We start from the raw sequence: 23,012 nt of genomic DNA, 5'->3' as shown, positions 1-23,012 counted from the left end.
TGTATTGGCAGCCCAAGGCCTGCTTATCACAAAGAGCCATGCCAGAAAGGATAAATAAAGTCCTAAATGAAACAGGACTTAGGTAGCAAAATGTTTGGTGTAGACAATATATGCCATAGACTGTAGACAGGAAGGAGATAGGTCAAAGGGGACCCAAGTTTTCAGAAAAGCCTTCAAGGAGAAGGTGAGTTTTAGGTAGGCTTTGGAGTATGAGAATTATTTGAGTAGAGCAGAAGGTGGCAGACATCCCAGGCAGGGAGGAAAGCAGGAACAAAAGATGAAGAGAGTACAATCCTGGGAAGAGCTTAGCCTGACAGAGCGGAGGGAGTGTGACGGTACCATGCTCTGCCCAGAGGCAGTATTGGGTCGCAGGTTGGCAGCCCAGATTTTCATGAGCACTACGTGGGCTCCAGTCCAAGCCACCTTACTCGTGAGTTGTGTGACCTTGAGCCCATTGATCAATCTCTCTGGGCTGTTGATTTCTTCACTTGAAAAATGAGAGTAATAATAGTACTTATCCATAGGTTCGTTATGAGGATTAAAGGACTTAATTACTAGTAAAGCTATCTGGTATAGGTTAAGATCTGTATGAGTATGAGTTATATAAATATATCTGTTAAGGTTATTAAATAAGATAATCCATGTTAAAAAGCTCTTGGAACAATAACTTACTATAGCACATAGTAAGCTATCAATAAATATTAATTAGTATTTTATTACTTAGTAATATGTAGTAGAATCAAATTAACAAGGGCCTTAGATGCCTGAATAAAGAGTTTAGCCTTGATCCCAGAGACTGTGGGTAACAATAACTAAATTTTCAGGAGAACAACAATATGAGGGCCAGTGTAAATTAGAAATGTTATTTTATTTGTCAATTTTGTGCAATAGAATTGAAAAATCTTGCTTGAGAATGAGCCAAAATATAAATGGTCCAGGAAAGTGTGGTAGGTTTCAATGATCTTGTGGGCTCCCAGTCTAGTGGTAGAGAGTAGACCAAGAGTAAATGATTGCAGTTTTGTGAGGTTTGTTACGGTGAAGGTTTGGACCAGGCTGTGGGACCAGTCAGAGTAACACTGACTCTCTGGGTTCTGCAAAAGTGGTGACATTTCAGCAAAAGGAAGGATGGATTGGAGTGTGCCAGGTGGACAGACTGTCTGAAGTTAAAAGCTAGAGGGGGAAGTGAGGAAGGACATTGCAGGAAGGGGGAACAGTATATACAAAGCACAACATGTGAATGTGTTGAAAGCAAATTCCTAAGGCTGGATTATCTGATGTGTTTGGGGGAGTGGCAGGAAATGAGGTGGAAGGGCGGGAAGAGTCACATCTTGAAGGACCTGGCGTGCCCTGCTGAGGAATTGGATTCTATCCTGAGGCATTCGGAAGCTGTTAAAAAATTGTGCATGGGTTTAGGGTAAGTCTACTGATCCCATTCGTGTGAAAGATTGCTCTGATAGCAGGCCAGACGTATTGGAGGTGGTCCAGACTAAAAACCATTGGCAGCCTCTTGCGAAAGTCCAGGGAAGAAAAGATGAGGGCTCGTGTTTACGACAAGGCTGGAAGTGGACAGAGGAGAAGCAGCATGATGACAAATAGTCAGAGCAGTAGGTGTCTCCTTTCAGAAGAGAAAGGAATCTGCTTGAAGCCTAAGGACCTTATTGACTGGGATGTTGCACGTTGAAGGAAGCGGCTCATTATGTGGAAATAGCTCTGTGTGAGGACTCAGGAGTCTCTTAACCAGATTCCGGAGTTCCCAGCCAGATCACGGGTACCCAAAGCCAGTGTTCATTAAGCAGAAGGAAAATATCTAGGCACAGACCAAGTTCACCTGTGATGTGTTAGTATTTTCAGTGGTACTTTTCTTTCAACTCCCGGTTCTTGGGGGAATCTTGGCCAAGCAACCATGAATTTCTTTTTTCTTTTCGGTTTGAATCTGTTTGAGGGATAAAGATAAACTGGGCCCAATCCTTACTGAAAATTTCCAAAAACACTTTTAACTCAATAAGTACAAAGTTTATTTCCTCATAATTATTTTGCCTTTAGTTTTTGCAAACACAAGCAATTTGACAAAAGTGCCTTAGAAATAACATTGTTGTTCAAGTAGCCTTTCCTTCCGTTGGCTGTGCTGTGTCCTGAGGACACTGAGGAGGGAAACATTGTTCCAGCTTCAAAGAGCCACATCTACTTTCTTTTGTCACATCATACCTGGGAATAAGAATTCTCCCTTCAGTAACAGTGGTTCATTAGGACTTGATTCAAAAAGAACCACAAACATGTCTGTAGGTTGCAAACATCAAGGACCAGGCATCACTGTTATCAGTTATATTCAAATGCTGTAATTCAGGGGCACATGATAAAGACTTGGAATGACATAGATAAAAGTAGTAAGAAATTGATTTGATTTGGGTTGAACAGTCGAGCTAAGAATCATAAAATCATTTGATGATCAAAAATTATCAAACATTTTTGTTTCACACACTCGGTGGGAAAAAAAATTAACCAATCCCACTGTGGGGATAGAGCCAGGAGTCCATTTTCCAGGCTCTTGGCCTCACGTGAAAAGGCGCTCACTCGGGTAGTAAATGGCCATCAACTGTGATTGGATGGCCATCAGCTGTGCTAGTTGACCGTCAGCTGTAACCAGTGAGCCATTGGCCAGTAATATAACTGCCGTGGTTACACTAGCAGCAAATGGGGGCTAGCAAGAAGATGGTGGTTGAGCTAGCAAGCGCGGATTGCGAGAGGCGGATGCCGCCAGCAAGAATATAGTGGTATGACTCCCCCATCTGTGGCTCCATGGGTGTTCCTTTTTGGCCTCACCATGTCCTGCGTTCTCATGTGGGGAGCGGGACCAGAGACCCCCGCATGACACTCTGCATGACACCCACCTTCCTTCAGAGAGTTGTGTGATAATTATAGTAAAGGATTTTGAAATGTAGAAAGGTAACAGAAATGCTAGCTGATCATAATTTATTCTTAGCTTTTTAGGAATCGTGCCTGATTTTTAGGAGGCACAACATGATTATAACTTCAAAAATGACTGCTGATTACCCAACTAAGCTAGTAATAATTACAAAAGACAATTATAATATTAATATTAACATGTGTAGTAAAGGCTTACCAAAGGCCAGACCCTCTATTTAGCACTTCGTGTGCATTTTCTCAAATAATTTTTACAATTACTCTATAAGATCAACAGTGTTGTTATCTTTATTTTCTGGATAAGAGAACCATTATGTACTTGCCGAAGGTCAAATAGCTAGCCAGTAACAAAACTAGAATTCAACCTTGAAGTTTCTGATCCCATCACCTTAACCACAGTGTTCTTTACCATATTGTCTAAGGGAACGCTCTAGAAAAGGCTGGATGTGAGAAGGGACAGCCACGTCTCTCTGGTGCCAAGGGGAAGGCTTAAAAGAACTGATATTCTAATGGTGCAAAAGCCCTTTCCTCACCTCTGATAGCTGTCTACAATTTATTCTGACCTCATCTATTTTGAAGTAACTGGATGGAAGATGCCAGCTAACAGCTAAATTAGAAATGGCTAATACAAATGTGTTCCATTAATTTTATGTCTGGTCAAATAAATGTAGCAATTTAACTGGAATTGGTCTCCTCTTTCCTGTAATTTATGCATTGTTAAGTTTAGTGTTAGCTGACATCTTTATTTCTTCATCTTCCTTAATGTATACCTGATGATGTAAGAGTGATGATTCTTATTTGACAAAGACAGCCAAACCCTAATTTTCCTGCTAAAGGTTTTATGATCCTTCTTTTATAGGTGATCTTATTTTAAAACAATAAAGGAGTAATTTTATTTTGAAATGTATGAATCATTTCTGAAGTGATTAAGAGATTCTGAATTCTACTTTTATTTCCAATCTTGACCTGATGTTTTGTTTACCTATTCGAACCATAGAAGCATATTCAAGTTCAAATGCCAATATTACTTGAGTCTAAATTAATATGTTTTCATAACGTACGCTGAAGGTAGTGACTGTTTATTAACTATGAAATATACATCAACAGAATTTTTGCTAGATCTTTTAGAGTAGATTTACTTCCCTTATCTTCAGGTTTATAAGTAACAACAACAAAAATTACATAATTAGCTAACGTAGAGTGTGATGAATTATCTAAAGACAATGGTGTTAAGTAGTAAGGTTGATTAGAGAAGTACTGATAATGAAATTTATGGAATATGTTATAATACTGTTGCTGTCATACTATCCCTTATACTTTTTTAAGGTTTCATAATTGGTTTCTTATAGAGTTTAATGTGATTTTTCTTGAATTAATTTGCTTGTATTATTTTCTATAAATATTTTCATGCATCTTTATAAAATATGATACATATTATATATAGTGTATGTATATATACATATATGTATGTATATAAATAAGATACATATTATATATAGTGTATATATACACATGTGTGTATATGTATGCATGTATAAATATGTATATAATATATAATAAAATGTTAAAAAAATATTTTTAAAAATTATAATTTTTAATATATATATAAAAATATAAATATATTAAAAATATATTTTTTAACATTTTATATTATATTATATTATGTATATACATATATATGTGTATATTATGTGTATATATACACATGTATATATGTATATATATGTGTGTATATATGTGTGTGTATATATGTATATATATAGTATATATGTGTATATATATAATATATATGTATATGTATATGTGTGTATATATATATATATATATATATATATATATATATATATATAAATAAAGAATGAAGAAAGCTCTAAGGAATCTTCAGTAATCCAGTCCTTGACTTCAGGCATGTTCTTTTAGGAACTTAAAAACATCCTAGAAAATACTCTATCCATTTTCATGTTGCAAATGTCCAGAGATATTTAATCATATATTTTTGCCTTAACTGCCCCAAATAAATAAAATGGTTGGATAAAAGCTCATTACCTTCAAGTTCCATTGAGTGAGAACTTTTAAACCATGTTATACATTTTATTTTATTTTTTTTTTATTTTTTTTTCATGTTATACATTATAAAAATGAGTATGTTTCACTGGCATCAAGAGAGGCAATATAAATACATAGTAGCATAAATAGAAAAGCTTTTCTCCCATCCTCCAACTTCCTCCTCCTTTTCATGAGCGTCAAGGTTGTCACTGATGCAATTGCTTTTCAGAATTTTTTTGTGTGTAAATGATGAGAGAGGCAATTAGAAGCAGTTCTCCTCTGCGTGACACTGCCCTGAAGACGGGGAAATTGCATCTCTTGATGGATGCGGGCTATTATGTACACTGAGTTGGAAATCTCCATATAGGGAAAGGAAAATGAACAGAGAGAAGACTGAACAAAAACACTAGTAAATAGAAAGAAGTTTTTGTGGAGAGAGAGGTGGTTAATTGCTGGCAGACTCATCTTACAGAACACTGAATACCATGAAATATCTGTGAATATGTATATACTTTCACCTAGTCCGCACACATCATAATAACTTTTGAGATAGCAAATAAAATTCACGTATCCAAAACTTAACAAATTCAAATCATATGTGTTGTTTTTTTTTTAAACGAAGACTAGAATTTGAAAATGGGCCACATTTTTGCTGGAGAAGAATCTTGGATAATTAAAGCTGTAGGTGTAAATAGACGTACTTGCTTGTGTTGTGCAGAGGATTTACAGAATCTGAAATATATGAATATAATGAGATATTATGAGAAATGATCACTAACATTATAAATGCTTATAAATACACCGGAATCGCCTGGTGGTGCTGTTTGTTAAGAACTACAATTCAGCACCCGGCTTTGGGTCCTTATTCGAGGAGAGGTGATGGGCAAGAGGACGAGAATTTAATTCTGAAGGCGCTGCCATCAAAAGGCTGCCTTTCCCTTAAGAGATCATCCTGGGGACTGTGTTGTGGTGGGAGATTGGTCAAAAAAGTCCTTTTCTAGCTTCTTTCTGTAATATTGTTAGGTTCCCTTATGCTAGATTTATGAAATGTATGCAAGATAATGTTTATTACTTTCAACTGTGTTTATGTTGCTGGTATCCTGATGTGGGTTAATGTGCAACATAAAAGTCTATTAGAAAGGTGAAGTTGTACTTGCAAAAGGTAAACAGTTTTTATTCTCATCTAAAATTTTATTTGCAATAACACAGCCATTATTAACTCTTAGCAAAGTGCTTGGCACATAATTGGTCAACAGTAAGTATTTATTAATTCAAGGGATAAAACAGGTTGCTTTTCGAAGTTTAGAGTATCTTGTTATCCGCAGCTCTTCGTATAGTGTCTGATACTTACAAAGTGCAATAGATGAGTGAATGAACAAATGAACAGAGACAACAAATTGATAACCTGCAAGAGAAAGGGGAGGGAAATTAATTTTAAATGTAAAGTGTCACATAATGTTGATGTGAAACATTTTCTTAAAAATATATATCCCTATTTCTATGGGCTTTTCATTCTGATTTAGGTCCAATACTTGATTATTTGAAGGTAGAGAATGATTGCATCAGTATTTCTCGAGTTGAAGAATTACAAAATTATTTCATTCAAGAGTCCCTGAGTGAGATGTCATGGATTTAATTTCCATCCGAGAACTGGTACTTGTCCTTCTGCATGTATCTTGAGATCTGTTACCATGAGCTGCTCTGTTTTTCCTCCTCAGGTGTGGAATCCATAGTATGTTCCCCTTACATTTAGCTGCCCTAAATGCTCACTCTGACTGCTGCAGAAAGTTGTTATCATCAGGTAAGTAACTTCATTCCCACAGATGAGGTTTAATGTGTCTTCAAGTGTCTGCTCTGAGTGAGAGGCTGGCTGTGTTTCACGTCAATCATTATCTGCTCTGGAGACAGCTCCCAGCAGTCCTTGGTGTTGGAAGTGTCGGAATGTCAGTATTCCTGCCCCTGAATGAGAGTCTTGTCTGTTTTTCAAGTTAAAGCATGGGTGATCCTGACTGAGAGACAAACAGGGATGGCCATAGCTTATAAAAAGTTTGTCATAATCCAACAACACATCTTTAAGACTTAAAATGGTGGCTTAACATTTAATATTTTTCCGCGAAGGAAAAAGGCCAGATCCCCCACATTTTGACTGTAGAAAAAAATTGTGTTACTTTCCAACTCTGTGGGCTCTGAAAAATCACTATGGTTGATCCCCCGCCAACTAGGTTTAATTTTTATTTTTTTAATGTGGGCCTATTTGGAACAAAGAAATTCCTCCTGGTTTGGAGCTTTGCTAATGTTTCTTATCACTGCTTCTGCCAACCTCCATGTTCCTGGCTTTCAAAGGTGATAAAGATTTGCAAAGCAAAGATTGTTTATTAATTAATTCAACAGATATTCCAGAGGCATTTTTTTCCTTTAAGTACTTTACCTATGGTTGATTCTGCTTTCACTGCTTTTGGCATGTGTAAAAATAATCCCTGCATGAAAGCATGTTTCCCAAATCTTAAACCAACTGAAAGCTCATCATACACTTAAGAAAATATCTATTCCAGCATGTTAAGATTACTCCTTTGCCTTCCATGTTTTCTCCATGTGTTCTGTCTGCCTATCTATTGCCCTACTTACCTCAAATTGGTTTCATAAATTTCCATCCTGGGATTGAAATACGGGGGCTGTGGTTCACTCAGAACTGAATGTGAAAATAAATTCTTCTTGACTTCACGGTTCTTCCTATAAAATTGCCAAGCTTGAGCAGTTGCCATTCGTTTCCATGACAACCTCTTTCTGACTACAATTGCTTGCGTCCTGGTTTTTCTACTAACTGATTTTTCTGTCTCTGCAATGTTTCTTGTGGTTTAACTAGGACAAAAGTATAGCATAGTATCCTTGTTTAGTAATGAGCACGTGCTGTCTGCAGGCTTTGACATAGACACCCCAGATAAATTTGGAAGAACGTGCCTTCATGCTGCTGCTGCAGGAGGGTGAGTAGTTAGCAATTTTAGTTGTTATTGTATGACTTAATTACTAATTCATTTTAATTGACTTACTTGACTTAAGTTGTCTGTGAATCAGTCAGTTTCCCTAGTAAAATGGGCAAAAATCATTTCTACCAAAACCAAGTATCACTGTTCCATTTCCAGTTTACTTATTTGCATTTTTGTTTTTCCAAAGAAAAATTTTAGCCCATCTCATGTAGAAAATATTTTTTCATTTGTTTTCATCTCTCTCCCTTTACTTCCTTTTCTTTCTATTTTTTTTTTTTTAAATTGTAGATTTTCAGCCTATAGAATATGCATCTACTTGGTACTCCCTGTACTGAAAGAAAATAATTTGAGATTTGTCCCTAAGATTTTCCTTTCGGTTGCTGGTAGGTGGGTGATGATCAAGGGAATTCAAGATTGAGTTAATTCGTGTTCATTTTCAAACATTTTTCATCCTTATTTCAAAATTGATTTTTAAGTCGTTATAATGATTAAATGTGAACAATGGTTGAGAAAACCAAAAGAATAGGAAAGAAGTGATTTAATCCTTGCCTTTTTTTTTTAAGTTGTAAAGAGAATTTTTCATCAGCTACCTTTTCGTATCAGTGGTTAGATTAAGGCTCTGATTGATATATTGTTGATGTATGACGACACATTGACAAATCATCTCTCAAATGACCTTGTTTTGGTAAGGTGTTGGTTCTTAATCAATTTCCTAGTCCTTAAGGAACAACAACATTTCTCCACTTATCTGTATATTATTAAAGGCATTACCTATTTATCAGAGGTGGATTGAGTGTGAAGCTTTAATGCTCCTTACTTGCGTGGTTCCCTTCTGCGATCTTATATCTAGTTTTATATTCATAATTTTGTACTATTTTTTTTTAAAAGAATCTCCTTCTCCCCACCTCATTCCCCCAAATCATGTGAGTTTCATGAGCTACACAACAGATCTATCTCTGCCTTTGATCCTTTGGCCTCATTCAGTAAGGACAGGTGCTTTATATCAACTTGCAATCTACACCAATGCATAATGGTCTCAGAAAGTTCTTGTTTTATGACTGAAACACCTATTTCTCTGAGAAAGGTGGCTATGAAGTGTGGATATTGGGTGGGAATAGCCCGGCTCAGGTTTATCATTAATGAGATCATTTTTATTATTTAAAAGATAATAAAACAGTAAATCCTAAGCTACTTCTTAGCATCCCAAGTTTAAAACAAGGATGGATGATTGTCTTATTTTATGCCCACATTTAAAAAAATATCAGACCTGTACAGAAGGTGACAACACACCATTCTAGATTCATGTCTGACACTCCTGTTAGAATTAATACTTAGCTACATGCTGTTCAATAGGAAAATTCACTTCAGTAGGTCCTTTTCTCTCTACTAAATGTGATTTATTGCTTCTGTGAATGACAAAGAAGCTTTGGAAGATCACTATACTCTATTACAACATTTTCGGCCTTGGTTCTGCACATTCACTTACCTAGACAATAAAGACAGGGCAATGCAGCTGTTTCATTTTTCATTAAGGAGAGTCTGGGTTGAAAATGGTCATCATGATGAATTCACTCTGCTGTGATAAAATGTAATGCTCATCCACTCTGGCTCATTGTTTAAAGGTGACAAGAAATTATTATAGGTTTAAAGGGTTGTTTCATTAACTCTTGATAGTTTTCAAAGAGAATTTTAAGATAAACAATGAAAACCATCACTGAAAGGTTTAATCATGTAATAGTCATTAAATTCCTTAGTCATAGAATTGAGAATGTTTCATCGAGTTCTTTAAAGTATTGATTTACTAGCTTTGAGAAAAGAATTTTAGGACTTTGGATCCTTAATATGGCATTAGTCTAATATGGTCAGGTTATTTTTGTGTTAGCAGAATTTAAAGCTGTAGCGATCATTTCATCTCCGCCTGCACTCTACAGAAAACAGCTCATTCTGAAGATAGTCCAGCAGTTAACCTCTACTATCTTAATGATGTTTTCCCTGTCTTTCTAGTAATGTGGAATGTATAAAGCTCTTGCAGAGCAGTGGAGCAGATTTCCATAAAAAGGACAAGTGTGGGAGGTATGTAACAGGGAATTAATTCTGTTTCAAGTGCCTAAATAAAAGGATCAGGAGTAGTCCATCTGGAAGTCCTGTTATGTTGAAATGGTAAACAGGGAAGCTAACTGGGGAGATTCCATCTTCAGGGCATCCCTTCTTGTATTGAAATGCCAGTAAAGCAGGCACAAGGCCCAAGAAAAGCATCTCTCCCAGACCGAAGCCCAGGGCTTCTGATTCCTTGGTCATTGTTCTTTCCATTAACCTACATCCCTACCCTCAAAGAGCTTATTGTTCAGTGGAGAAGGTGAGACAACACCAATAACAAACATGAAGGGAGTATATGATGGGAGCTCAAGAGAGGCTCAGATAAGAGCTAAACAATCTCAGACAAAAGAAAGAAAGAACTGGGCTTGAAGGATGAGTCGGGTTTTGATGTGTGGAAGTGATTTAGGAAAGGACATTCCAGGGAAGAAAACACATGGGCAAAGATAGAGGGAAGTGTAAACATAATAGGGAAAACCTCAGGTCATTTAAATTGGATTCAATAATGGGCTCATCTGGGAGAGAGAACGGTACTCCCTAAAAGTAGATTGGGACCAAGCTTGGGAAGGTCTTCAATTCCAGACTAAGGAATCAAGGCTTTGTTCAGTGGGGAAGACCAAAAGTTTTCGGACAGGATTGTCATATGTGGGTGGATCTTAGAAAACCTATTTCTTCATGCATCATAACTAGAAATTCAGTGGAAGTTTGATTTGAGCTAAGGAGGCTGGTCGGGATGGTATTGCAATAGTCCAAATGAGCAGAATGTAGACCTGAACCAGGATAGGCACGAGGAATGGAAAGAAAGGATAGCTCTATGGGTGGATGGCCTTGTCTGAAGCCACTGTTTTTGTAGCCTCAGTTCCAATTTACACAGTCAAAGGAAGGCGTCTCCCTTCACTTCCACACTGAGAGATGAAGAGCTTTCCACACCCATAGGAATTCTGCTGTCAGTGCTCGTGCTGATGATGTGTCTGTTTTTCAGACTGAGTGAAGTAATAAATTGCCGTTTGTTTTCCAGGACCCCTTTGCACTATGCAGCTGCAAATTGTCATTTCCACTGTATTGAGACATTAGTGACCACAGGGGCCAACGTTAATGAAACAGACGACTGGGGACGGACAGCGTTGCACTATGCTGCTGCATCAGACATGGATAGAAAGTAAAAACAGCCTTTTTTCTGTTTCTTCTGGGAGTAGGGCCATGGAGGGGGAGGGTTTGCTAAGTTTAGTTCATTCTGCCTCACAGAAACTGTGACAGAAGAATCTCTCTCACTGAGACCCAAAGGAATTAGAATTGCTTCATCTCTAACCTCAGTGTTCCCATTCTGCTTTCTTTCTGTGTGATCATTACATGTCACTGCACAATTACTTCTCTGTTTTGGGGTTGAATGCCAAGTGGAGCTGTCAAGAGCAGGTTTTTAGTTCATTTAAAATCTGTTGTAATTTATTTTGTCATATGCTGCAGTTTTAATTATCACCACTTAAATGCTTCATTTGCTGTAAAACTGACATTTGCTAATGTGTCATGTGTTGAAAATATACATCTAGGTTTGCATGATCCCAGTAACCTTCAAATGCGATGTCAGAATGTATAAAATAGGCACTATTGTGCCAAACCTGTGTGAGAATGCTCTTTCAGGAGCTGGAGGACAGGAAGTTGGTTGCCCTGGACTTGTTGGGATTCTGGGTAGCTAGGAATGGAAAGCAGAAGCAAGCGAACCAGTGTAGGGCAGGGAAAGTGGGAGAGGTGCTCACAGTTTATGAGATTATAGTTAAAGATATAAGGACCAGGCCCTCCTTCATAGGAACTTTTCAGTGACCCTGTCGGGAGCACTCTTGAGTTATTGGCCGCCTTGTGCTGTGGAATTGATTCTGGGTCAGTTTTAATTCCTTTTCTTGTAGAGCAGTGGCTTTCAAACAGTGACTCACAGTAAGAAGCCCAGTTTTTAGGTCATGACCCAGTACATACAATTACATATGTATGTGTTATTTATTTATATGTAAAATGGAAACAAACATTTCATAAAACCGTATTTACTTTTACTATGTGTAATGCAGTCTGATACTTTCTCTTTCACTTGTATTTCAAAAAAAAACAACACCAAACTATGGATGGCAACCCATGAAATTGACCTTACAATTTAGTGACGGATTGCGATCCATATTTCCATAGTTTGGAAAATACTGCTTGTTTTCCCCTTCATATTTGTATAATATTGAAAGTCAGATGTAGCACTCAGGATTCCATAGCCATGCAGGTTATTAATTCAACAAACATTTATTGAGTATCTACTCTGTGCCGGGCTGTATGCTATTTACTTGGAATAGGCTAGGGTAACAAGTGTACTTCATCTGTTAAAAGCTGGAAAAGGAATCCTGGATGATGAACAGTTGTTCTGGCAGATAAGGAGTGACTAGCACCCCATTCCTAGGGATGTGAGATGCTGAACTGGCAAGGAGGCAGCAGAGAATGTGGTAGGAGTCAGAGTTTAAGCTAAATCACCTCCTTTTTACTTGGGGAGTTTAGAATATTTATGGAAGTGTGGAAAACTTGATTGTTGTCTTAAGTAACTGACACTTGGGTGGGACCTTTAGGAAAGTCGCATTCTTGATTGGATTGCTTGGGAGAGAACAGATTTACTGGATCGCATTAGAGAGTCTATCCTCAATGAAAACTCACTAGTGCTTATTTCTTTTGGGTTTGGGGGAAAATCATTGAGATTTACATGGCGCCAAAAATTGTTAGCAACTTGGCTATTAAAAAAATTAATTGTAATTTTTTATTTCCCTTTTCCTTATGCTGAGAAGTAAGACTACCTTAGGAAATGCGCATGAGAATTCAGAAGAACTTGAAAGAGCCAGAGAACTGAAGGAAAAGGAAGCTGCATTGTAAGTTACCTCTCAGCTTAAGCACAAGGTGCAATTACTGATGCTTTATCTGCTTCTCTGGATTGCCACGTGAGCCAGCCTTACTATTTGGAGTTTTACTTGAGATCCTGAGAAAGTGATGTGGGCTTGTCTTTAAGGAAGAAGAACCTGCTCTTTTATTACATCCTTCAGTTATGCTATTTTCACACAGGGAACTCTTTCTAAAATTGTAAGGTTTGACATGACCATGAGTGGTCAGCAGTTTGGGGGACCAGGTGTCTTAAATATCATTTCTGACTCTGTCATGTATCATGTGCCCAAGTGACATATTAGAACTCCTCTCAGGGCCCTAGGCTCCCCTTTGATGAGCTGGGGATAACTATTTAGCAGACTCTATAAATAACTGTTTTGGGATTTCAGTGTGAAATACACCACTTGCACTCGCCCCTTTGTCCCCAACACACACACATCTCAACTTACAAACAGCCTCCTGTTCTCTGTAAACAGCTGCTCCAGTCCCCCCTCAGCCCACCTGCCTCTCTCTCTGGCTTCTTCTGACAGACGCTGAGGGGTTAGAGTGACTGCCATCACCCATGGTGTGGATACACAGGGAGTTCTCACACTTCATCCTCGGAGAGTCCTGCCTGCAGTGCTGGCCAGTGCAGTGACCGGCACATAGTTGGTGTTCAATAAGTATTGAATAAGTGAACAAGTGAATGAATGGTGCCCACACTTGGTGTCCTGCCCCTGGGGACCCAGTGGATATAGTGCTCTAATAGTCTGCGCTTATACAGTCCTTAACTTGTTTATTCTTTTCTCCACTTGTCAGAGGAACCAATTTCCCTGTGACTTGAATGCTTGTGTCCACTCTAGGGTCTTCCTACCGCCCACTGGGCTCTCCTCCCATATCCAAATCATGGCATATAGTTAGAAGCTAGAAATGTATATAGACATTAGAAGGATAAAGTTAGAGAGTGTGGCTCCAGTGCGGGTTGTGGGACATTAGTTCAACTGTTCCTGAGGTGGGGACAGGAAACACCGCTGGGAATAAAGCAGAATGACCGAAGTTTTGCCCTAATATTCCAAAATTAAAATAACAGTATTAAAGACTAGAATTTTAAGCCTCCTCAACAAATGCTCTCTTCTCCAGTGAAATGCAAGCTTGCCCTGGGCCTAAGCAGCCCTCTTACCGCAGATGGAGAGGGAAAGGGCAGGAAAAGCAAGGAAAGTCAGGGACCAGCCTGCTGAGAGCTCTTGTATGCAGAGAGGCTACTCCCCTTGTCCAAATACACCCCTGACCTAATGTGCATCTCTCAATTTTGTAGCATAGGTGCCAAAATTGCTAGTCAGGTTCCTGGCAGGGAAAAAAGATAAGCATTCCTGGTTAAAATTTGATATCTGTTTTCCCTTAAAAAACAATGTGGCTTTCAGTTTAATATCCCACCTATGAGTGAAGTCATATGGTGCTCAACATTTTCTGTCTGATTTACTTCACTTGAAACCTATGTAATTTTACTAACCACGGTCACCCCAATAAATTTAATTTAAAAAAAAAAAACCAGTGTGGAAAATATTTAAATTATATACCACTTTTATTCTTTCTAATAGCACTGTTGGTAGTATAATTCAGACATTTTTCTGGATTAAATAACTCATTGGGAACAATTCCAAATCTTTTCCAAATTACATATTAAATTTGTCAACTGATTTTCGAATGTAATCCTTTCAGAAGCTGGAAATTGTGTGTCCACTAGAATGCTATTTCTATTGAATGGTTTTATTTAAAGAGCCAAATTCAGTTTAAAATGAATCACACCCAGGTTCCTGTCCGTGGGCATTTAATTATCAAAATAAAAAAGGACTTCTACATAAGTCACAAATCACTAAGAACAGATATAATGACTCCAGTAATAGTTTGATTTACTGTGGAGTATTTTATGGATAAATCATGTGACGTAGGTATTTGGTTTAAAAAATTTGGCTGTCATCAATTTTTCTAGAAATTAAATGATCATTTTAAGTTGTGTCTGTGTGTGATTTATTTACTCCTTTTGTCTTTTGCCAAAAGATAGGTAAATGTCATTTTAAGGTTTTTGTGTGTGTGTGTAAACTATAGAAATTTTCCATTGGAAGATGTTAAAGTATAGGCTTATACTTAGAATTTTACAGATTTGATTTGAGTATGAAATTGAATCCTCTTGGTCTTTTGAAGGAAGTGTTTGTCCCACAGTCACAGAAATAAAGCTGAAATTATGGAGCAGTGTTTCCTGCCTAGTTATTGTCTCTTTCACCAGCAGGATTGTACCATTTCCAATAAGCCCTGAACAGAACTCATTACGTCCTCTAGGTACTTGTATCCTGGAGTGTGGGCCTCTTCAGGAAAGGTGAAACCACAGGCCTTCCTCTAACCTATTCCAAAGATTGTAGCTTTTTCAGAAAAATTACAACTCTGTCAGAAAAGGCTTTTAAATTTTTTTATTTATTATTTCTTTTAGTCTCTATTCCTAATGGCGCCAATTTGAGCCTTTTTCTTCATATATGGTTACTGAATCAATCCTTTATATTTTTAAAAATGTTTACCCATTTCTTTAATCCTTTTGTTGTTGAGGCTCCTCTTGGGTTCTTTTTTTGTTGTTGTTTTCTTATTCTTTTGAATTTTCATTTTCCAACCTTTTGACCTTAGAGTCTCCAATAGCAGGGTTAAAAATAAAACTCCCTCTCTGAGGTTTACCCAGTTGCAAGGGCCTGAACATGGCTCTACTACAGTTGAGACTTCATCTTTTGAACATGGAGCTCTAAAATGTATTATTTAGTGATCTTGATAACAGAGAAGTTTTGTACCTTAAGATGAGAAGGGAAAAAAAAAAAAAACTTAATTGCCCTCTTGTTGCTAAAGCCTTTTCTGAATTCTGGAATGGCTATTTTAAGCTGAAATAAAGGAAGCTACAGAAAACACGCACACGCATACACGCACACACCTTCCAGTACATAAGACCTCATTGCTGTAGAGTTTTTAAAGAAATGCTTAAACTCACTAAGTAGAACATTCCATTTGTAGAACATTCATAAGAGGAGAAAATTTACATTAATTATCCCTGTTGGTCTAGAGATGTTTTCTAAACAACACCTCATCTTTATACTTGCAGATGTCTAGAGTTTCTGCTTCAAAATGATGCAAATCCATCTATCCGGGACAAGGAAGGTTACAATAGCATACATTATGCTGCTGCCTATGGCCACAGACAGTGTCTGGAATTGGTGAGTAGTTTTGTTTTGTTTCTCTCTCTCTCTCTCTCTCTCTCTCTCTCTCTCTCTCTCTCTCTCTCTCTCTCTCTCCTTCTCCCTTTCCCCTCTCCTCTCCTCTCCTCTTCTCTCTCTCTCTCTCCCCCCCGCCACATTCAACCTGAAAATGCTGGTCTGAATCTCTCAGCGAATGCCCTCACTGCCTAATTAAGTCCCCACTAGAAATCACCTTGTAGATAGATATTCTGTAGTAAGTGATTAAATTGTTTCACTTATGAAGTGTAGATCTCTTTGTTCCATTTCTGTCTATCCTAATCATAGACATGATCGACAACTGTTTTCCACATTAATTTGCTCTGGAAATGTTACATCTGTGTAAGGATACAGTTTGTATTTTAAAGATAATTTGGATGTATTGAATAAGCTCAGGATATATTTCTGGAGACATACTTAGCACCCCAATATTAAATAACAGTGTTGTAAGTTGACTTACATAATCGTGAGGCATATGGATTTGTCATGGTCCCACATTTGTAGCTTATGGAAAGAAATTGGTAAGGGCACAACAGCAGAATTTACTGGAATTTCCAAACCACCAAAAATTTTAAACCTGTAGCGATCAGGAATACCTTAGGGTTCGGTGTCTGAAACGCCTCTTGTATATAGGTCAAGAGACATAAACGCAAATGCCCACGGGGACCAAATGTAAAGTAAACGAGTGAAGTGAGCCCAGGTATAGAATAGGGAGTGGTGGGGATTGTCACAAATAGAGAGGACATGTTTTGTCTAAAGGGAGAAACAGCTAGTCAGCTCCAGCTGATGGAAACTAGGTGGGAATGCATGCCTAGTGTTGCTGCATTTCCAGTGTTTCAAGAGAAACTAGAATTCTAAACATTTTACGTGAAATATCTGTTTTGAAAACTCTGGGTGAGCTAGAAGGAAAAATGGGCTTATGGCTGAATCCTATCTGCTGGCCACCATTTGCCATCCCCTGAGCATTGTCTGTGGTTCAGCTTCTCCAGGACACATGGGGTATCCCGAACTCACTGTCTCTGGTCCAATGATAGTTGCCACCTCTGCTGACTGGACTCCAACTCTTTTCCTTATCCCTTTAAAAGGAGAAGTCCTACTTGTCAGAGTTATTCAGAGGTGTGTTTGGGGAAACACTTGAACAACTGCATAATCTATTGAGAAAGGCATGAGGCAGAAAGCCAGTGGTGTCAGCCCCTACATAGAAATGACTGAATGATGCCCCAGCTCTTTCCTTTACTTTGGGTTTTGCTGCTGGTTTCCAACGGTTCCACTTAGGGTCATTTTTACTATATTTCTTTTAACTATGAATGTGAGAAAAATATTCATCAAGGTCACCCAGTTTGGAAATAAAAAGGTGATTATTCTTGTGTTGTTTTTTGTGTGGCACTTATTAGTAAATTGTACCTATCTTCATCATTCTTTAAGACTTCGCTGTCTTCTTTCTTGTGGTTCTTGTGGATACTAAAGATTTTCTTGTTTGACCTCAGGGAGGGGCACTTTTTCCCCTCTAGTTTTGATTCCATAGTTCTTTTAGTTACTGTGGCAGCATAACAGATCACAAAAAAAGTTAGTGGCTTAAAACACCAATAATGATTTATTACCTCTCAGTGTTTCTGTGGATCAGGAATTCACAAGTGGCTTAGATGAATAGTTCTAGTTCAATGTATCATAAGAGATTATAGTCAGGCAGTGGCTGGGGCTGGCATGCCCTCAAAGCCTTCTTCATTCATATGTCACTCTCCTGGGTTGGAGGATTCAAACAGCTGACATCCCTTGGGCACCTCTGTCTGTCTCTATGTGGTTTCTTTATTTGGTTTTCTATAGCTTGGTGGTTTCAGAGTAGCTGGATATCTTACATGGTGGCTCAGGGCACCAAGACATCTTCCCTGGGAGAGAGTGAAATGGAGAGTGAGAGCAAGTGAGAGAAAGAGATCACATCACTTTTAATGATCTAGCCTTGAGGGTCACTTCTGCTGCATCCATTCCTTGTGGCAGTCACAGAATCCAGAGAGGTGAAGTAGACGCCACCTTTCAAAGAGAGACGTGTCAAAGAATTTGTGGACATATTTTGAAACCACCAGAAGCCAGTGATTTCATAGCCTTCTGTAAGATGGATTTTGATATAGAATCACAGGTGGCAATGGGACAATCCCTTATTTTATAGATGGCAAACCAAAACCCTGGGGGCATTAACAGGGGCATTGACTGTTCCAAAGTTATGAGTATACCTCTGGTCAGTGGCAGAAGCCAGACCATAAATCAGGATTCCTGATCTTACAATGTTTACCACACCATGCTGCCCTCCAGTGCAGGTTAAAGTTCACATACTCCCAAGGCTTTTCAACATAGAATAAAAGCTTGGTGGGAATTGGTTAAGATATAAAGCGCTATCACTTCTGCCTTCTAATAGCAGCACTGCCTTAGAAGTTGATCTAGTCCTAGCAGCAAATAAGACTTTGTTTAGATTTCACATAAGAAAGGCTCCTCACAAAGTGTGTGTGTGTGTGTGTGTGTGATAATCAGTGGCAGAGTGAAGACTTACCGATGTAACTACCCTTTATGAGCCTGTATCCTAAAAGGTACCTAGGATGTTTTTAGTTGGTTTTCTCTAGGAAAACCATGTCATAGTTGGACATATGAACTTTTATTACAGTTTGTTATGATCGTCTCAATAACTTGTGCTGTTTTAAAGTACTTTGATAAGTTATCTTGAATCCTATAGTACAGTAATTCTGAGAAGGATTATCCTGTAATACTTTCTTTTTATGTAAACAACATATTGCATATTATTATAGTTTTTCAGGAAAGCCATTTCAGGGCCATTGCCTGTTATCCAATGAAAAGGTTTTCTGTCCATGAAAAGGTTTCACAAGTCCCCTTTGATTAGATGAACACTTGCCCTGTATAATTTACAAAAAGATGATTATTCTAGGAAATTATAACACATTCAAAATCAGGTGATGGGGGGGTGTTAATTGATCTTAATTTGCTCTGTCAGCTGAAAATGACCCGATTATCAATATAAATTGGTAAAAAAGGTCACCCCTGTTTGTTTTCAGGAAAGAACTTCAGTGGGTCATTTGTAACAGAGATGGGATAGAAATTCTTCTCTCATTTTCCTGAATTATTATAGTTAGATGTAAAGTTCTGTGTATTTCCATTTTGAAATGCATCCTAAAATTCCTCTTAGGTGTAGTTTAACTAAGCAAAGATCCTGAGCAGGCTATAAACATTCTTGTACCCTGCCCCATCCTATTCAAAACAAAACACAATTCTGGACCCTCCCCTCAGAGTGACACCACAAAGCCAAACCATTGCAGGTATCTTATCTCCACTGCTTGCTCACCCAACTGTGAATGGATTTGGGAGAGGGTAGGACCACTCCCAATGGCATTTACTGTGTATTCATCACATGCCAGGAATGTTGCGTACATTATGCCATTTAATTATTTTTTTCCTTTCAGTTTTATTGAGAAATACTTGACATGCAGCACTGTGTAAGTTTAAGGTTTACAGCATAATAACTTGACTTACATATATTGCGAAATGATTACCACAGTAAGTTTAGTTAATATTCATTATTTCATATAGATACAAAAAGAAAACAGAAAAAATATTATTTTCCTTGTGATGAGAGTAAGGCTTGTTCTTGATACAAAAAGTGGGTATATTGAAGGGTATCTTTTCTCATTTCTCTCTCTTCCTCTCTCTCTCTCTCTCTTTGTGACCACAATACCCTCATATTCTTTAAAACTCCCATTTCTTTGGGTACGAGATTCTAGGATAGCAAACCAAGTAAGCAATATGCACTAGGTAGTACATTTATAAGATGCACCACTGCCAGGCCAGTCTTCTCCCTCATCACACCACACAAACACCCAGTCCTCCTAGGGCTCATCCTTTTAACAAATTGGTCCTGACTCTATGCTAGGTGCTAGAATAATACCAATGAAAGACATATTTCTGGCTCTCTTGATAGCTTATATGAGCCTTTGAACAGGAATTATGCATGGAGACCTTTCTTTATGTCACATTCCCTAGCCTGTTTCTGGCCTAAAGGAATATAGACAATAAATGCGTATTTGTGGCCCCCACAGGCCTTTCCTACCAGACCAGGGCCTTTGTCCCTTAGGAAGTAGAGCAGGATTGAAGAAGATGGTTGGCCATCAGAGCTAGCTGATTTGAGAGGTTGGTAAAAATTTGTCTTTTGCTTCTCTTTCCATCTAGTGGAGCAAATACTGTGATTATGCATATCATTAAATACATATCATTAATTTTGATGTATGTTTTGTTTGACTCTTGACATTTAACTTGGTGTGTGTTTATTTGGCATTCATGGTTTTTGAGCCTTATCTGTGATCATAAGCCTAGAATTTATAAACTGTATTTTGTGTTCAGTCTATTTTGCTATAATCCAAAATGAACAGATATTAATGTAGTTGTATTCATTCTACTTCCCTTATATAAACTTATATTAAATACATTCCATGAGCAGAAAACTTCTAGGAAGTAATATGAACCCCTTAGCCTTGATAGAATAGCCAAGGTTCAGAATTCTGCCAAGTCTGTCTACTTAGGCCAGTGTCCTCAGCTGGATTTAATCAAATATATGTACTGTGTGTGCAAGCAAAAATCTGCCCACAAATGTATGCAGAGAGCTGTGATCAGTCATATTCAATTGGGCTCAAAATACCAAAACAGAATGGAGGAGACTTGACAAATACAGCGTCTTGTGTCTGAATAAAACTTATGTGTGAGTGGAGGAAGGGAGTTGGCAAAGGAGAGCTTTATGCCTCCCTTTTCCTTTATCTGGAAGGCATTCTTACTGACTCTGAAGAGAACAGAGAATCATGCCCCTATTTGGAATTTGTGAGTTTGTATGAGCATATTATTTTTCTTTTATAATATTAAAGATGTGCCTGTGAACAAAAGATCTTTGTGGTTTTGTTATTGAAATGGAAAAATGTATGTGCCAATATAATTACATAAATTGCCTACAGAAATTTAGCGAGATTGTTTGAAAACTCTAGGCTTCTGATTAAATTCATTCCAAGATTTTGACATGCCAAATCACTTGGAATCTGGCTGCTTCCCTGAGACCTTCTCACCCTGTTAGAAGCTAACTTGAACTTCAACTGTGAGAGTATGTGGGGGTGACAAATGTCCTTGCATGAACATTCTAGACCACTATATTTTAGGCCACTGAACCCTGAAACTATGCTACTTTCAGGTAAACTACTCAGTATTTGGGTTGTTTCTTGTGTTTATCACAGGAATTTAAGAAACCATTACCACCTATTTCCGTAAAAGATGTACTTATATTGGCAATGTCTAATTAAGCATCTCAAAGTTAAGATAGCAGGGTATAGAAGAGTTAAAAAAAAAAAGAGAGAGAGAGAGAGAGAGCTACTAAGCAGTCATCTGCAGACAAGAAGATGAAAAACCAGCAAACTTGAACCCTAGCCCTAAACAAGTCTTTGATGGCTTTTTTCTGTCCCCAGAGGTACTGCTAAGAGGACTTGGGAGTGTCTGTGACCACCCAGCAGGCAGACTTCCAAGTGCAGTGGAAACCTCAACAGTGCTGGTCTTGTTTTTCTTCTATTTAATTCAGTTGAAGAGAAACATAAAATCTTATGGGGAACTTTCATTAAGGGAAGGATTGGAGGGGTTGGCACAGATATTCTGATGCTACTCACTGCTATGAATGTAAATGTAAGCCCACAACTTTTGAGTCAGAATTTGGATGTGAGTCTATGTTTAGGACAATGGAATAGACAATATTTTATAACAATGTTAAATCTATTTCTTTCCAATTCAGCAGAAAAGAAAATTTTTGGCTTTACCATGAGTGAATTTGGCAACTGATGAAAGGAACATTAATAGGATATATTAAAATAAACAATTTCAGTTTTACCTTTAGTAGAGAGGCCAGGACAGTGGAGCCATTGCCCCTACTTTTCAAAGTGAAACACTAATATTTTAACCCATGATCCATTTACCTACCCTATGTAGGAAGTTGGATATCAGAGGGCAGGTTTCTTTGGACATAGCTCCACTGTGAATCCCAGCACTACTCCTCTCCCCCAGAGCAGAGGAGAAGGAAGCTTTCTCTTGATCCCACGCCCAGCTGAGGAAGTTTCAAGAGATTGTTTGGATAGCTGATATGTGTCTCATACAATTTAGGGGGCTGAGTGGGCTGGCATGTGATAAATCTGAAAACTGAATGACTCGATCTAGAGCTTGCTTATCAGAAGTTAAATTTTTAAAGTTCTGTGTTTGAGAAATACTCCACCGCACCAATGAAAGGTCAACAGTGTATGTTTCCCAATGTCCAAATTAAGCTAAGGGCCAGAGCTGGCCTGGAGTTCTCCTGGATCCTACTCAAGATGGCTGCCTGGAAGAATGGGGAGACCCAAGATGCCTAGTGGGGAGAGAGGAATGTAAGCTACCAGAAGAGAGGTGCATTTACCCAGAGAGAGGGAACTTCAGGCAAGAAACCCCAGTGATTGCTGGAGAACCTAAACAAGTATCCCAGAGAGACAGTTTTTTAAACATGGTCAGAAAATTTCACTGTCAGAAGGGTACCAGTCAGTAAGACCATTGTCCCTGTCCTCTTCTATGTCCTCCTTTTCGCTCTTCCCTTCAGTCCTGGAGGAAGCAGAGGAAGTCAATGAAGGGAAGGGAAGGGAGAAGAAGCCCTTGGACTGGTAAACAAGGAAGTCAGCTTTGTCTCCTTTTCTCCTGCAGCCTTTGCAGGCAGCAGAAAGAAGCTTCAGCATTAAACAGTGTTCAGAGTTTGTGATTACTGTGGTGAAATAGACAT

General features: G+C 38.2%; 1 protein-coding gene across 6 annotated transcripts in view; it reads left to right on the top strand.

Moving 5' to 3' along the window:
• ANKRD44 (ankyrin repeat domain 44) overlaps positions 1-23,012 on the top strand; it is a 293,435-nt gene that overhangs the window by 193,754 nt on the left and 76,669 nt on the right. For 3 of the 6 annotated variants that reach the window (XM_081051008.1, XM_081051010.1, XM_081051007.1), the window contains exons 11-16: positions 6,687-6,769; positions 7,886-7,949; positions 9,957-10,025; positions 11,065-11,205; positions 12,854-12,934; positions 16,060-16,171. In XM_081051008.1, the coding sequence (XP_080907134.1) occupies positions 6,687-6,769; positions 7,886-7,949; positions 9,957-10,025; positions 11,065-11,205; positions 12,854-12,934; positions 16,060-16,171 (550 nt within the window). Of the gene's footprint in view, positions 1-6,686; positions 6,770-7,831; positions 7,950-9,956; positions 10,026-11,064; positions 11,206-12,853; positions 12,935-16,059; positions 16,172-23,012 lie in introns of all 6 variants that reach the window. The other 3 variants (XM_081051009.1, XM_081051006.1, XM_081051005.1) reach the window with 1 other exon arrangement.

Source organism: Rhinolophus hipposideros (genome assembly GCF_964194185.1).
Source record: "Rhinolophus hipposideros genome assembly, chromosome: 6".
Taxonomy (NCBI): domain Eukaryota; kingdom Metazoa; phylum Chordata; class Mammalia; order Chiroptera; family Rhinolophidae; genus Rhinolophus; species Rhinolophus hipposideros.
Note: the sequence above shows the minus strand (reverse complement) of the source record. Positions and strands in the feature narration are given on the sequence as shown.